The sequence below is a fragment of the Neomonachus schauinslandi genome, chromosome 3, assembly GCF_002201575.2.
Source record: "Neomonachus schauinslandi chromosome 3, ASM220157v2, whole genome shotgun sequence".
Classification (NCBI taxonomy): Eukaryota; Metazoa; Chordata; class Mammalia; order Carnivora; family Phocidae; genus Neomonachus; species Neomonachus schauinslandi.
In genome coordinates, this window is record NC_058405.1 from 2547532 (window position 1) to 2564089 (window position 16558).

Consider the following 16558-nt stretch of genomic DNA (forward strand, 5'->3'; position numbering starts at 1 on the left):
GTGTGCTGTGTTGGGGTGCAAACGTGTTAGGGTGCAAGCGTGCTGTGTTGGGGTGCAGACATGCTGTGTTCGGGTGCAAGTGTGCTGTGTTGGGGTGCAGACGTACTGTTGGGGTGCAGACGTGCTGTTAGGGTGCAGACATGCTGTGTTAGGGTGCAAGCGTGCTGTGTTGGTGTGCAGACGTGCTGTAGTGGGGTGCAGATGTGCAGTTGGGTTGCGGCTATGCCGCGTGCGCGTAGGGGCGCAAACGCGCTGTGTTGGGGTGCAGACGTGCTTCCCGAGCAGGCAAGGTACCGGAGGCGGGTGCCCGCACCGTGAACTCGGGCAGTCAGAGGCCTCCCGCTCCCCAGCGGGAGGTGGGACCGGCCCCGATTCGTCAGCGTCAGCACAAACACCTGCACGACGGGATCCCAAGAGCAGAAGGGCCCCCTCCTCCCGGCGCGAAGGAGCGCCTCCCTCTACCGCCTAGGGCGCCCGTGCCGCGCCCCGCCTCGCCCGCGCCGAACTCTTCCTCGCCCCCAGAGCCGCAACCGGTGCCCTGCAGGCCAGAGGGAGGCGCAGGCCCGGCTACCCGACCGCCTCTTTGGGGATTGGAGGGACCGAGGCCGATCATCTTCCGGAATAGGCGGGCACGGCCGGATCCCCTTCCGGGTTGGGCGGGGCCTGGGCGTCCGCCATTCTGGGTTGGACAGAGCATAGGAAGCCCTTTCCGGGTTGGGCGGGGCCTTGTCTGGCATTTATCAGGAGTGGGCGGGACCTGGACGCCCTCTTCCGGGTGGGCGGGTCCGGTGCGAGCCCCTCCCGGGGTGGGCGTGGCGAGCCTCCGCGGCGGCCGCGCGCACCCCTGCTCTGTGCCGCTCGCGGGCCGGCCATGCTGCGGAAGCGCGGGGCAGCTGTGGGCCTCCGGCTCCTGCGGGCCGCTCTGGGCCTGGGCGCCCGGCTCGGGCCGGCGCGGGCGGCGTCGGGCGTGCGCGGGCAGGGCTGGTTGCAGCCGGCGGGCCACGACACGGGCGTCAAGGTGTACAACAGCCTCACCCGGAAGAAAGACCCCTTGATCGTGGGCAGCGTGGACGCCGCCTCCTGGTAGCCGCCCAGGATTGGGGGAGCGGGGTGCTGGGGACGTGGGGCGGGAAGGACGGTACACCCAGCGCTGCGCTGAAAGGTTCTCAGGGGGGGAGCATTTAATAAGTACAAAATCCATGGAAGCACAGTTGGAGATACTGGTGTAGTCCCGGGTACTTGGCTGGCTTTGGCTACGAATTCCCCAAAAGTGGTTATTTAACAGTTTTTAAAAGAGCATGGTTGGGGGCGCCTGGGTGGCTCAGATGGTTAAGCGTCTGCCTTCGGCTCAGGTCATGATCCCAGGGTCCTGGGATCGAGCCCCGCATCGGGCTCCTGGCTCAGCGGGGAGCCTGCTTCTCCCTCTCCCTCTGCCTCTCTCCCTGCTCATGCTCTCTCTCTCTGTATCTCTGTGTCTCAAATGAATAAATAAAATCTTTAAAAAAAATTAAAAAAATTAAAAAAATAAAAAATAAAAGAGCATGGTTGTATGATAACCGTAACAGAGAATGTGGTGTCCTTTCTTGCAAAGATGTTTCACCTGTTGGATTTTAACTTTGTTCCTAGGTATAGCTGTGGACCAACTGTCTATGATCATGCACACCTTGGCCATGCTTGGTGAGTGTTCTGAATTTGATTTTTCACACTTCTAGGGACCGTTTATTTTGGAAAGAAAGAGCCTTTTGCAGGTTTTTCCCATCTCTCAAGGGCAACTTAAGAATACTGAATAGCAAAAAAAAGAGAATACTGAATAGCCAACTATATTCCAGGTATTGTGGGAGGCACACCTGTTGTCTCATTTGGTTCTCATAGTAAATTCTAAGCACTTCTACCCATTTCACAGGGAGGCAGTGAGGAGCAGTGATAAATGACCTGTTTTGGAATTGGATGCTTCTTGGTGGGTTTTAGTGAGATCAGGTCAGGAGTCAGCAGTGAGAAGTTATTTCTGGCCCCTACTGCTTATTTTCTTTCCAATTTTGGACAAGCCCTTTTATTACTTTGAGTCCTGGTTTCTTCATCGTTGAGATGGGGATGATAATAGTATTCATCTGTCTGAATCTTCACAACTTTATGAAGCACCGCGCATAAAGTGCAGCGTACACAGTACCCGAGGTGCGCTGTGGTGGGGGCTGAGCAGTTTTGGGGGATAAGTAACTTGCCCGAGGCCACACATTCTGGAAGCAGCGGAGCCTGGTGTGTCTGATCTCCCCGGAGCTTGCTTTCTCAACCTCTTAACCCTCCGCTGCACTGCATCCCATCTTTGTCAAAATTACACTTTTCCTAGCGCTTTCTATGTTCTCTTGTTCCTTTTTCAAGCTTGTTATGTTTCAGACTTAGACTAAAAGGGAAAAGCTACCTTAACTCATTACACTTTTTACAAAATCCTGCATCACCCAGGGAGGCTGGAGTGTTTTTTGTGTTTTGTTAAAACAGAATCAGTGGCTAACTTACTATTAATTTTAAAAAGGATCTTTTAACCTCTTTATTGAAGTATAAAATATGTTGGGGAAGGATTGCAAAGACAAATCACAGACTTTTATAGAGCCAAGTGGATACAATCTGTGAGGGCAGGTGGGGTTGGTTTGCACTGAGCAGTCAGGTGACACGTCAGGCCCATCCCCCTCCTGAGATGGAGCGTTACCTTCCTTGATGGCTTCATTCCAAAGAGCTGGCTCCCAGGTCCTTGGAACTTTCCAGAGTTGTGGGACTCAGGAGAGGCTTCCTTAGCCATTAAAACCATTACGTACATTTTAGAAGGACAGGAATTTCTGAAAGAAGGGGGCCGGGGCGGGGAGGGTGTTTCCTTATTTTCAGCTAGGAGAATCAAGCCTCTGGTTATAATTTGTATTTGCCGTTACAAATACAGAAGAGGGCGCCTGGGTGGCTCAGTTGGTTAAGCGACTGCCTTCGGCTCAGGTCATGATCCTGGAGTCCCTGGATCGAGTCCCGCATCGGGCTCCCTGCTCAGCAGGGAGTCTGCTTCGTCCTCTGACCCTATCCCCTCTCATGTGTTCTCTCTCTCTCATTCTCTCTCTCTCAAATAAATAAATAAAATCTTTGAACAAATACAGAAGAGAGGGGCGCCTGGGTGGCTCAGTCGTTGGGCGTCTGCCTTCAGCTCAGGTCATGATCCCAGCGTCCTGGAATCGAGCCCCGCATCGGGCTCCCTGCTCCGCGGGAAGCCTGCTTCTCCCTCTCCCATTCCCCCTGCTTGTGTTCCCTCTTTCGCTGTGTCTCTCTCTGTCAAATAAATAAAATCTAAAAAAAAAAAAACAGAAAAGAGTACAAATGTTAAGGGTACAGCTGAATGAATGTTCACGGGTCTTAGGCAGAGACATCTTACCATCACCCCAGAAGCCTGAGCATCCCCTTCATCACTGTGGTCCCCCACCCTCTCGAGGATAACCGGTTATCCTCTATGGAAGATGGACTGTGAGATAGAACCCATTCCTCAAGAGTCATTCAGGATGCTCCTGAGTGGTGGGAAACCCGAGAACTTCAAGATTCTGAAGAAGCTGAGAGGTCTTAGGGGCAGGGATGGTCAAGCATGGCTCCCATAGCTCCTAAAGTAAAGGTCCAAATCCTAAGGACGTCTCTGCAGTTCTGGAAGTCTGTCCCGACGTACCGTCCAGGTTCATGTCTCCCCACTCGCCTCCCCAGGTAGCCACGCCTCTATTTTAAAAAGGCAGGTACTTGGGGTGCCTGGCTGGTTCAGTCAGTAGAGCACGGGACTCAACCTCAGGGTCATGAGTTCAAGCCCCACCCTGGGCATAGAGCTTATTAAAAAAAAAAAAAAAGACACTTAACAGACACAGCACTTTTTCTGTTCTAAATGCTTTACAAACACCAGCCAGTGTGATTCTCCTAAGGACACCGGGTGATGGTGCTGTTCTCCCCCCAGGGGCAGATAGAGTGCACAGGGAACCACTCTTGGGGGAGCCGAATGAAGGGCATGGTGATGACCCATGACTGCTGTGACAGAGGCTCATGCCTGTAGGAGTTGGTGCTGGGGGGCATCAGGATCGTATTCAGCAACCCCGTGGCATAGCAGGATTCTGCCCATTTTATAAATAAGCAGCCTAAGGCTTCAGATGATTAAATATCTCGGTGAGGAGTTTCCGACCTGGCTTGGTCACCGGAGCTGAGTTTGGCGAGGGTAGTGTGGGACGCAGACGGGGTACAATGACAGGGCTCGTGTTTGAGTCACAGAGGCCGTGTGGGTGACAGATGAACATGAGATTTGCCAACCCTGAGTTTTAAGGTTGCTTTTATGGGAAACCAGATTCTGGACATTTTAAATGGCTCTTGAGCCCTTTTGGTTTTACACATCTGAGCTGCCCCAGTGTGGCATGCTGATAAGCTGGTGGTTTTTTGTTTTGTTTTGTTTTTTTAAGATTTTATTTATTTGAGAGAGAGAGCGTGTGCATGCACAAATAGGGGGCAGGGGCAGAGAGAGAGGGAGAAGCAGACTCCCCACTGAGCAGGGAGCCCGATGTGGGACTTGATCCCAGGACCCTGAGATCATGACCTGAGCCAAAGGCAAACACTTAACCGACTGAGCCACCCAGGCGCCCCAAGCTGGTGTGTTAATACCCCACAACAGTGCACACATTTCTCGGGAGTAACACCATACAGCTTTAACAGCCTCGTCCTTGGTCTGCTGTTCCTTCTGTTTTGCCATAGCGAAACCGTCCAGTTATTCTAGAACATAAACAAGGACGGTAAAAGCTCTCAGTATTTTAACTACCTGGTGAGATTGTATTACCAGTGAATTGTTCTCCAATTAAATGGTGTAAACTCATGTAACAGCCCCAGCATTAAACATGCTCACCATGTGCCTGACATTGAGGTGTTGCCTTTGCTGATTTCTTGTGGGGCCCCGCGTGGGCCAGTCAGTGGAAGGCTTTCCCTCTTCCTAGCTGTGTGGGACCCATCAGCTCCATCACACACCTAAAGTTTGGGGCAGCCTGTTAAGATGCAAGGCATTCCTTTTTAAAGATCCCACTGGGGACTTTGTGCATTAAAGACGCTCTGACATTTCTTTTCTTGCAGCTCGTACGTTAGATTTGATATCATCCGAAGGATCCTTACCAGGGTTTTTGGATGCAACATCATCATGGTGATGGGAATCACAGATGTGGACGATAAAATAATCCACAGAGCCGCCGAGGTAAGTGCAGAGGGTGATGTTGTCCGTAACTGGATCGATGCTATGCTGTGCTGAGCCCCTAGCTGCTCCGCAGGTGTGTTCTGCATCTTTCCGTCCACATGCCGCTTGGCGAGAGCACTCTGACAGGTCATCAGGGGAGTCTCTGCCCTGGTAAAGGAGGCCTGTTTGATTCTGGGCACCGAACCCTTTGATGTCCTTGTCCCCTGCTTGAAGTTTGTCCCTTCCTCGGCCCCGCGGCCTCGTGGCCTCCAGGCCTCCCACGCACAGGGAAGGCAAAGGGCCGCTTCCGGGCTAGGGAAACTTAGCTCACGGGAAGTTCAGTTTTCTCATTTGTTTAGTACACAGGGCACTTCTCTTATAACTCATGCATCATTTAGGGGAAGCTTTTTTTTTTTAATTTTTGTTATGTTAATCCCCATACATTACATCATTAGTTTTTGATGCAGTGTTCCATGATTCATTGTTTGTGCATAACACCCAGTGCTCCATGCAGAACGTGCCCTCCTCAATACCCACCACCAGGCTAACCCATCCCCCCATCCCCCTCCCCTCTAGAACCCTCAGTTTGTTTCTCAGAGTCCATCGTCTCTCATGGTTCGTCTCCCCCTCCGATTTCCCCCCCTTCATTCTTCCCTTCCTGCTGTCTTCTTCTTCTTCTTTTTTTTTTTAACATATAATGTGTTATTTGTTTCAGAGGTACAGGTCTGTGATTCAACAGTCTTGCACAATTCAGAGCACTCACCATAGCACATACCCTCCCCAATGTCTATCACCCAGCCGCCCCATCCCTCCCACCCCCCACCACTCCAGCAACCCTCAGTTTGTTTCCTGAGATAAGAATTCCTCATATCAGTGAGGTCATATGATACATGTCTTTCTCAGTTTGACTTATTTGGCTCAGCATAATACCCTCCAGTTCCATCCACGTCATTGCAAATGGCAAGATCTCATTCCTTTTGATGGTTGCATAATATTCCATTGTATATATATACCACATCTTCTTTTTCCATTCGTCAGTCGATGGACATCTTGGCTCTTTCCACAGTTTGGCTATTGTGGACATTGCTGCTATAAACATCGGGGTGTCCATACCCCTTCGGATCCCTACATTTGTATCTTTGGGGTAAATACCCAGTAGTGCAATTGCTAGGTTGTATGGTAGCTCTATTTTCAACTTTCTGAGGAACCTCCATACTGTTTTCCAGAGTGGCTGCACCAGCTTGCATTCCCACCAACAGTGTAGGAGGGTTTAGGGGAAGCTTTTGGGGGAAAGTTTTAACTGAGGGGTTAAGTTAAATATAGATAAATTTTTAAGTCTATTTTCTGGTTTTTATAATTAGCAACTTTAACAATTATCTCTAAGGATCTGCAGATAATTGTTAAATGATCCAATCTATGCAAAAACCTACATTGAGTGCTTTATATTCCCGTTATTTTAGAAGATGTATGTACTAAAAACTGTGTATACTATTTTTTTTTAGGAACCAGTCTACACTTTATAATGTTTTATAGTCTGCTTTTTCCATTTAGTATATTTTGAGTACTTTTTCATGTTCTTAAATATTCTTGAACGTTTTTAAATAGCCATATAGCATTTCATTGCATGGAGATACCCTCATTTACCATTCTTGTTTTTGGACTCTTGAATTACTTCCATATTCTGCTTTCTCTCAGATTTTCTGGAAGCCATGTGTCCCTGTTTCCTACCAATTTGCCTTTTTTTTTTTTTTGTAAAGTTTTACTTGTTTAAGTAATCTCTGCACCTGACCTGGGGCTAGAACTCAACGACCCTGAGATCAAGCATCACACACTCCCCCAACCAAGCCAGCCAGGCATCCCCTAATTTACCTTTTTAACAACTAGATAGTATTCAGCATGGGGGCTGTTCAGCAGTTTCCCATCATTGGCTGTGTTGTTTATAGCTGTTAAAAATAGGGCTACTGTGAATATCTTTTTTTTTCATCCTGTCTTGTTTCGCTAAATACTTTTCCCAAAGTGGAGTCACTGGTTCAAGGAGGAATGGTTTTTTAATAAGGTTTTTCTTCTTAGAGTTGGGTGGTTTAGAGAGTGCTTACTGGTGGCGCCCAAACCCAGTGGGGTTTCCCGGGTCTGTCTTGTCCAAATAGCTGAGCCAGTACGTCATGCTCCCTTAGAGTAGACTCGATTTCCACTTCCAGAACTGTCCCTGAGCACGCATCGAACCGTCCGGGGTCAGGCCTGTGCCTGGCTTTGTGCCAAGAAAGGTGAGGAAGACCAGTCCTGGCCTCATGGAGCTTGCATCTGGGGAGGCAGAAGAGCCCACAGAGAGATGCTCTGTGTGCGACATAGTTCATTTTATAAGCCCAGCTAGGGGCGTGCAAGGAAGACCGTCACACCTCCGTGGAATGCAGAAGTGATTCACTGGAGGAGGTTAGCCCCGAATTAGCATTAGTAGAGGATGGGTGGTGAGGAGTGAGGGCAGGAAGGACACCTGGGCAGAGAGCAAGCGAGGAGGGGCCGAAAGGCTGCGTGGAGGCCTGCGAGGGAACCCGCCGTCCTGTTCCTGTGGCCCATGGGCGGGCTGGCAGATGAGGCTGGAGAGGTGGGGGCAGCCGGGCCTGGAGGACCTACTGGGGACTTGCACTTTGTCCAGTAGACTCTTGGGGTGCTCTAGCCAGGCTCAGCTCCATCCAGTGGAGACCACTCGGTGGTGGGGAGGACACAGCCAGAGATGGGCCCACAGACAGGGTTGGTGGGAGCTTCGCCCCGGCGAGCAGAGTGAGTGTGACGTACCTAAAGAAACGCAGACCTGGATACAGAAATATGGAGCTCGGTCAGCTCAGGGCCTTGGTATCATAGAGATACGTGTAGACTTTACCCCAGTTCCAGGCACAGAGCGCCTGAAACCCACGGAATCTAGTGAGGGAGAGCATCTTCTGTATGCTGATGAGATCACGGCTGGGCCCCTGGAGGGCTTCAGGATGGGGGCTGGGGTCCCAGAGACCCAACCATGGCGAGAGCTGGGACCTTTCACCCCCCACCCCTGGCGTGGTGCTTATTGCCAGTGGCCAGGGATTTAATCACCTGTCCCAAGTCGTGAAGCCTCCATAAACACCCCCAAAATGAGGGGGCTCAGCGCTTCGGGCTGGTGAGCACAGGTGGGCGCTGGGAGGGCGGCGTCGGAGAGCCTGGGAGCCCCGCTCCTCGCCCTATGCTGCTCCTGAGTTGTGTCCTTTATCATAAACTAGGGTTGGTAAGTGGACTGCTTTCCTGGGTTCTGTGACTCAGATCAAACCCCCAAATTTAGACTCCATGGCAGGAGTTCAAGTGGCCAGGGGACCCATGGTGGCTGGTGTCTGAAGGGGGCAGTCCCACGGGGTCTGCGCTGAGCCAGGGAGTTTGTGTCAGAATAGGGTTGAATCGTGGACAACCAGCTGCAGCCGGAGAACTGGAGAAGTGGCTAGAGTTGGAAAAGGCGCCACGCGTTTGGCTGGAAGCAGAGAGTGGGCAGGCTAGCACTTGGGGTTCATCACCGTCCCTGCTGCTCTCTGTCTCTGCCCCTGGGGTCAGGTGTCCCCTGGTCCAGCCAAGGCCCTGGGGGCAAGGTGAGCCGTCCCTTTGTGGGGAGCTGCAAGTGAGGGGACAGCAGGGGGCAAGGGGTCCCCAGGCAGGTGGTGCTCGTGTTAGATGGCAGACCCACAGGATCCTGCGTGTGGAGCACGGGAGGAGGGGGCCCGAGTTTGGAGCGGTTTGTCCAGGGCTCTCTGACTTCAGTGTGAGCTCAGCCACTCACCAGCGGCGCAGCCTTTGGATTCTAGAGTGAAGCTTCTGAGCAAACGGGAGAAAGAAAGGAACGTCCTCTGATCCATGGGTAGGACGGACGGGGGAGAGGCAGAGGCAGGGGCTGTGCTGTTTTCTGGGAGGTGCTGGGATGGTCCCTGCGGGGGGCCTTGAGGAGGGGTCCGGAGCCATTGCTGGGAGGGAAGGCTGACCCCAGGGGTGCTGAGCAGGAAGGCCTGCTGGACGGGGCCCTCACTGGCTGCGGGCAGGGTGTAGCTGGTAGCAAGCAAGCCGTGGTCTCTGGCCTGGTGAGCGCGGGGTTGGAACGGACACTGCCGCGGGAGGCGTTGGTTATGGAGGAAGGTGACCCAGGTGAGTGTTTCATCTGTCCTCAGTCCTCCCCTTCAGCGGGGATCCGAGACCACGCACCTGGGTCCCTGCACTTGATGAATCGGGCTCTGCTGTGAATCTTCAGACTCGGAGGTGGACCTGTGAGCTGCAAGGCCTGCTGGGAGGCTGGAGGCACGGCTGGTGGGAAAGGAAGGGGAGGGGCTGAGGGGCTTGGATGCAGGTGAGGATGGGGGGCGGACTTCAGGAGGGAGGGGTGGTGGCACAGGGTAAATGCAGCGAGAATGAAGTTACTGAGAGGATTTCACAGATGCCGCGAGGAGGCAGAGCTTGTTACTTTTAAGAATTGTATTATACTTGGCCTACGAACAGGTTGGTAGAATTAGCTGAAAGATTCTGTATGTAGAGAGCATTTAATTTTTGACACCTGAAAATTTCCCTCCTTGTCACATGGCAGGATGCTAACGTAGCACTGAATAGTTGTTCTCACAATATCTCTTTAAGATGATGAAGCATGCATCTGAAACATGGTTATGAAAGCATCTGTTTGTTTCTTAGTATCTGGCAAAAAGGCTATTTTTTATCTAATGCAACCTATTAAGGTGATGGCGATGCTCTTCATGCCGTCTGCTTCAGCACTTGCTTATACGTACGGTATTTTATATTATAATATTACACTTTTCTGGATCTCTCCCTTGACTTTGATGTTCGGCACAGTGTTACAGTTTGTCAGGGATAAAAACGGTGGGGGATTTCCAGGGTGAGCCCTACGAGAGGCGTGGTACATGGGCATTGTCGCATTTTGTAGGAAAAATTAGGATGAATGTGTCAGAGTGACCCAGGCCGAAGGTATTCCTTCTCTGCTGCCGGTCACTGGCCCCTGTTGCCTTCTTTGCGGGAGGGAGGCTGGACGCTGCGGCTGAGTGCTGAGGGCCTGGCCGGGGGGCCCTTGCTGCGGGCGAGGCAGCTTGAGATGGTTTGTGATGGTCGGGGCGGATGGACAGTGACTGAGATCGAAGACTGAGACCGCATTTCAGCTCCCGCCTCGTGCGGTTTGTTTTTCGGAGAGTGAGAGCCGCGCTGTTCAGATGCATGGTGTGACCCGCTGCCGAAAGAGTAAGTTTAAAAGGTTTCGTTTTAGAATATGATTCCACTCCTCCGTGCAAGGCCAGCAGTAGATTGGTGTCCCACTTACAATTCACTGCCCCTCAGTGTTTCCGAACCACGGCCGCTGGGCTTACGCATGTGAGCTGGAGAAGCTGCCTGTGAAGCCGGGCTTGCACGTTTGGGCAGCGTGGTACTTGCTAGGTCATTCAGAGGAGTGTGTGTGCACGTTCCTAATACTCCCTTTCAGAACCAGAGACGTGGATTCTAGAGTTCATATGCGGCCAGGAAAAGTCTGTAAAAGAGTATTGGGGCGCCCGGGTGGCTCAGTCGGTTAAACGTCTGCCTTCGGCTCAGATCATGATCCCAGGGTCCTGGGATCGAGTCCCACATCGGGCTCCCTGCTCAGCCGGGAAGTTGCTTCTCCTTCTCCCTCTCCCCCCTCCCCTCCCCCGCTCGTGTGCTCTCTTTCTTGCTCTCTCTCTGACAAATAAAAATAAGTAAAAAATTTTTTAAAGAAGTATTAAGAGTATTAATATTAATATTAAATATTAAGTATTAATATTAGGTATTAATATTAAAACATTTTTAAAGCTATAGAAAATTTTTCGTTTTCATGTATTCTTTCTTTTTTTTGGCGCAGCTTTGAGTGACCAGACCTACAATAAATTGCACCGAGTACTTCGAGGTGTACAGCATGATAAAATCTGTGAACCCATCACCAGTGTCAGGATGAGCATCTCCATCCATCGCCCCCGAAAGCTTCCTCTGCCCCTTGTCATCCTTCCCTCTTTGCTGCCCTGCCCCCAAGTTTTCACCAGTCTACTTTCTGTCACTGTGAAGGTTGTAGACATTAAACGTTGTACAGACAGCATGAACAGACAGATAATGGGACACACTAGAAAGTCAGAAATAGACACAGTAAATAATGGAAATTTGTGATAAAGATGGCATTTCAAATCATTGGGGAAGAGAGGAATTATCCGGTAAAAGATGTTGACAGTTAGGTAAGCATCTGGGGGAAAAAAAACCCAGGAGGGGTGGTGGATCTAACAACCAGATCCGGGGCAGATCGAGCCTAAGGTAAAAGAAATGGAACCACGAATTACTGAAAGAACCTTGGGGCACTTTTTATAGCCTCATACTGGGAAGGCTCTCCTAAATTTGTTTCCATACCCAGGAGCCATTTGGGGAAAAAGATTTGAGAAATACAAAAGATGGCTAAATATAGAAATGACATTTTCTTTTTTAAAGATTTTATTTATTTTGACAGAGAGACAGAGAGACACAGTGAGAGAAGGAACACAAGCAGGGGGAATGGGAGAGGAGAGGAGAGGGAGAAGCAGGCTTCCCGTGGAGCAGGGAGCCCGATGCGGGGCTCGGTCCCAGGACCCCGGGATCATGACCTGAGCTGAAGGCAGACGCCCAACGACTGAGCCACCCAGGTGCCCCGAAATGACATTTTCTATAGGACAAAAACTAACCATAAAGTTGAAAGACTGACAGTAATTGAAATTCACATCAGAGATAAAAGGCTAATTTCTTTCAAGTAAAACTACTTCCTACCAATGGACAAGAAGAGCTCTACAAGTCAGTGGAGAAATGGGTGTGGTGATTACAGACTGTTAATATAAATGGCTCTAAACCTGTGAGAGATGTTCAGCTCCTTCAGAAGAGAGAAGTACATGTTAAACTTACAGCGAGAAAGCGTGTGTTAGCAGTCATGTTGCCGATGTCCAGAAGGGTGCCCCCCACCCCCGTGCGGTCGGGGCTCGGTCAGGTTCAGGCCAGCGCACACTCCGCGGGGGCGGCAGGTACCCAGCCAGGGCGTGTGCACCTGTCCTCCGACCAGCGGTCTGGCATCTGGATCCGTACTCAGGAATGGCCTGGCCCGTTGTCACAGCAGAAGAAGAGGGCGTGAGGAGGGGGTCCGGGGAGCGGCTCCTGGTACGCGGGCCGGGCCGGCCAGCAGGACGGTGGTGGTAGTGGAGGGAGCCAGCTGCAGGCCGTGTGTGCAGGGCGCTGCGTTTCAGGAGGGGGATGCAGATCCGTGTGTCTGGGAGCCAGGTGTCCTGTGTCTAACAGAGGCGTGAACGCAGCGTCGTCCATTCGCGCGATCGTCTTTCTGAGATGTGCACGGATCCTCGTAGCAATCTTGGGGGTCAATAGGTGGGACCTCTCCATGTTGCAAGAAAGCCCCAGGCACAGAGGCTCATGCCTTGCCCACGGCCACACAGCTGAAGAGTCGCTTTGTTCACCAGATTGATTTATTCAGTAAATGCCCGGTGGTCGCGGTTTCTGGGATGATTGCCTTTCTGGGGCCCCGGGCGGGGAAGAGCGTGGCCGCGGAGTGGCGGGCTGGCGGGGGCCTCTTGCTGAGAAGGGGGAGTCTTGCCGCGCTGGAGCTGCGGTGTGTCGGCCGTGGAGCGGGGCCCTGGTTACGGGGCTGCAGGGGCGGGGGCTGCAGTCCCGGGCCCTTCGCAAGCTCCACGGGGTCCCAGACCAGTCCTTCTTTTGTTCTTGGAGCGTTTTTTTCTGCTGAAAAGTAAAAAATGCTTCGGGGAGCCGGTTTTGTGTGCCAGTGTGCCCTCAGCCCCTGGGGCTGCAGGAGCGTGCCCCCAGATGCCCCGCGCTCGGAATGTGACGTCTGTCTCCGGGGGCTGCTGTGCCCCTGCGTCCCCCCAGCCCTGCCACCTGCCCACTGTTTGTTTGCACCTGCTCTGCTGCTTTCCAAACACTTCTTAGAGTTCCTCGTTCATGTGTTTTTGACGGGTTTTCTTGCCCCCGCCCCCCCGAGGGGAAGGGATAAGAGAGAAACCCAAGTTTCTGGTTATGATGTAGACTAGATTGAGCTAGCCTGCCCTTGCCCTAGAAAAGCGAGGCTTTTTCGTGTGTTTGGGGGTTTTGTTTTGAATTATGTAACAGAAATCGTGACATTGTTTATTCCTTTTTTCCCCTCTAACCAGAAAACGGGGTCAGTCAGTCTTTGTGACTAGCTAAGTTACTAGAATGAGTTTGGGAGCTAAAACGAAAGGCCCTTCTGCGAGGCCAGCCGCGGGGGCCCGACCTGCTCACTGGCTCACCTCGTCTTTCTGCAGATGAACGTGTCACCTGCCTCTCTCGCCAATCTGTATGAAGAGGATTTTAAACAAGACATGGCAGCCTTGAAGGTGAAGGGCGTCGCTGAGTTTCCTCGCCACGAGGGGGGCATGAGCGCTGAAAGCCAGTGTGGCCGACTGACGCCTTTCACCCGTGGAAGGTCATCTCTCCTCTGCTTTCTGTCAGGTTCTCCCCGCGACTGTGTACTTGAGGGTAACTGAAAATATTCCTCAGATCATTTCTTTCATCGAAGGAATCATTGCTAACGGGCACGCTTATCCGACAGCACAAGGTAGGGGTTGTGTTACTTAACTGATCGTTGGGTAAATACCAGTGGGACCTTGAGAGAGTGGACACGTGTTTGCGAGTTGTTGGAGTTGCCGAGTGGCTTACTGTCTTCTCTGGTTCACTGTGTTATCCGACCGAGGTGCCGGACTGTTCCCTAACGCGTCTGGTCCTCCTGCATCCCCCCGCCCCGGGTATCCTGCTGGCCGCTCCCTGCCTGGGGTGGGCCTGATCGCGTCCTTCTGGCACACCTCACTGCTGCCAGCCTGGGAGCCGCTGCTTTTTGCCTGGCGTTGGCTGCCGCTGGGGTCCCCGTGGTCCTCAGCCGCGCCTCCCCCTTTCCAGCCCTTTCTGCCCAAGTCCCACCCGTCCTCACAGTCCGACCGAGCTTTCTCCCTCCCGGGACGTTTCTTCTCCGCTCGGGGCTGAAAGCGGACTTGCAGCCCAGCTCTGGTGCCTGGGCTGTGCCCACTGGCCACCGGGCACGTACCGCCCTCGCTTGCTGTTCATGCTCTCGTATTCTGTCCCTTCTGGGATCATAAAAACTGCTCGTTTTTGGTGAATGACCCACTAGCATGCCCAGCCCAGACTTGGGATGTGTGCGTCTTGTAATGCTTGTTCAACTCAACAGCAGAGTATGAAGCGTGCAAGCAGACACTGTTTCTGCGGGTTACGGACTGTAAGCCCCTTCTTTCAGGGGTCCCACCTGCGCGCCTAGATCCCTGCGAGGGGCCCCGGGTCCCCAGGAATGGACGCTGCCTTTCTCAGTCCCCTGTGCATACACCAGAGTTTGCAGCTTTCTTACTTTACCGTATTTGCTATATTTAGATTTTGTCTGCAAGAGAAACTTGTTTTTAAGGGGCCTGGGTGACTGAACTGGAGTTTTCTCCGGAAAATACAGGCGTTGTCGTCCTGCTGCCATGAGACATGAAATGAGACAAGCAGCCCAGAGTGAGACTCACGGAGGCAGAGGGCCAAACGCGCCTTAGCAATAGATGCCCCTGGTCTGTTGCTTTATGACAGTGCTTTATTGTAAGCTTTTAATAGTGATAATGTAAATACAGTGAAAATAAGTTGACATTGACGCAGACTCCATTAATTTGGGCTTTGTGACAATTCCATAAAAGCTTGGCTGTGATTTAAATTTTGAACTCTTGGGGGCGCCTGGGTGGCTCAGATGGTTAAGCGTCTGCCTTCGGCTCGGGTCATGATCTCGGGGTCCTGGGATCGAGTCCCGCATCAGGCTCCCTGCTCCTTGGGAGCCTGCTTCTCCCTCTGCCCCTCTCTCTCTCTCTCTCTCTCTCTGTCTGTCATGAATAAATAAATTTAAAAATCTTTAAAAAAAAATAAATAAAAAAAAAATAAATTTTGAACTCTTGGGGCGCCTGGGTGGCTCAGTTGGTTAAGCGTCTGCCCTCGGCTCAGGTCATGATCCCAGGGTCTTGGGATCGAGTCCCGCATCCGGCTCCCTGCTCAGCGGGGAGCCTGCTTCTCCCTCTCCCTGTGTCACTCCCCCTGCTTCTGCTCGCGCTCTAAATAAATAATAAAAATCTTTAAAAAAAAATGAATTTTCAACTCTTTGTGAAGAAACTGTTTTTGTTCAGCGAACTGATAACATGAACATAGGTATGGAGAAATGTCTCCTCCATGAAAGACAAGGCATTTCCAGATTGCTGCTAATGTCCTGACTTCCTGGACGGCTGCTCGCACGGTGGCCCCCTGGCTCTTCCCCAGCATAACTTGGAGCTTGCGTGTGAGCCCTGAGTTGGGGTCCTCCCCACCCGGGTCAGGATCCGGCTCTGATGGCCCAGTCCTGGGACACAGCCCTGGGGGGGCTCCTGCTCCAACACCTCCTTCCCTGCTCCTCGGTCAGGGTGCTTGAGTGTGGAGGTGTCTGGGATCTGAGCAGATTTTCTGGGTGAGACCGGGTTTCTCTGTCAGCTGGTACATAGTGTAAAGTGCAGAGCTAGATGCAGGCACATGGTGACACTTTTCCTTCTCGCTAAAAGGAACCATCTCAACATTTGACGCAGATCTTACACTTGGGTTTTCATTTCCACCTCTGGATATTCGTGACGTGTCCAGATGCGTGCTCTTATAAAACAGCGGTGTTGGTGTTCATTCTGATTTAGAGATGGAGCAAAGGGGCCATGTGAAGGCCAGATGCCATATTCTGTGTTTAAATGCTAATTACTTGTTAGCTACTATGCTTAGATAGATGCTGATATTTAAGGTTCAGAAATGATGAATTCTTTTTAATTTTCAGTAATTGTTCATAATCTTTTTTGAACTGATTTTTTTTTTCTTATTTAAATTTTTCTTGTTAACATACAGTGCAGTGTTGGTTTCTGGAGTAGAATTCGGTGATTCAGAGAAATGATGACTTCTTCATTACCTTTATAAAATAGGCAACGTCTACTTTGACCTGCAGTCGAGAGGAGACAAGTACGGCAAGCTGGTCAGTGTGGCCCCCGGTCCCGTCAGAGAGCCAGGTGGGTGGACCCCAGCCTCCCACTTCGGGGTCTGGGGGCTGAAGCGCAGGCTGGGCCTCTCAGACCCAGTGATGGTGCCCGACCGTCCATCCCAGCAGTGTTTTAAATGTAACTCGTTGTTCAAAGAGAGGAAACTTTGGAGTGTGAAGTCCCTCGGCAGGTTGTGAATCTCCTCCCGCCTGCCGGGTCCTTGGCTCTTCTCCGGGGGGAGGGCACCATCGCCTGGCCACGGGCTTCCCAC

General features: G+C 51.8%; 1 protein-coding gene across 2 annotated transcripts in view; it reads left to right on the forward strand.

Moving 5' to 3' along the window:
* Window positions 1-816: 816 nt before the first annotated feature.
* CARS2 (cysteinyl-tRNA synthetase 2, mitochondrial) overlaps window positions 817-16558 on the forward strand; it is a 45160-nt gene continuing 29418 nt past the window's right edge. Inside the window, exons 1-6 of one of the 2 annotated variants that reach the window (XM_021696020.1) lie at window positions 817-1083; window positions 1627-1677; window positions 5113-5230; window positions 13540-13611; window positions 13727-13832; window positions 16234-16317. In XM_021696020.1, coding sequence (XP_021551695.1) covers window positions 872-1083; window positions 1627-1677; window positions 5113-5230; window positions 13540-13611; window positions 13727-13832; window positions 16234-16317 — 643 coding nt within the window. In that variant the 5' untranslated portion in view covers window positions 817-871. Of the gene's footprint in view, window positions 1084-1626; window positions 1678-5112; window positions 5231-13539; window positions 13612-13726; window positions 13833-16233; window positions 16318-16558 lie in introns of those variants that run through there. The other variant, XM_021696021.2, reaches the window with a different exon arrangement.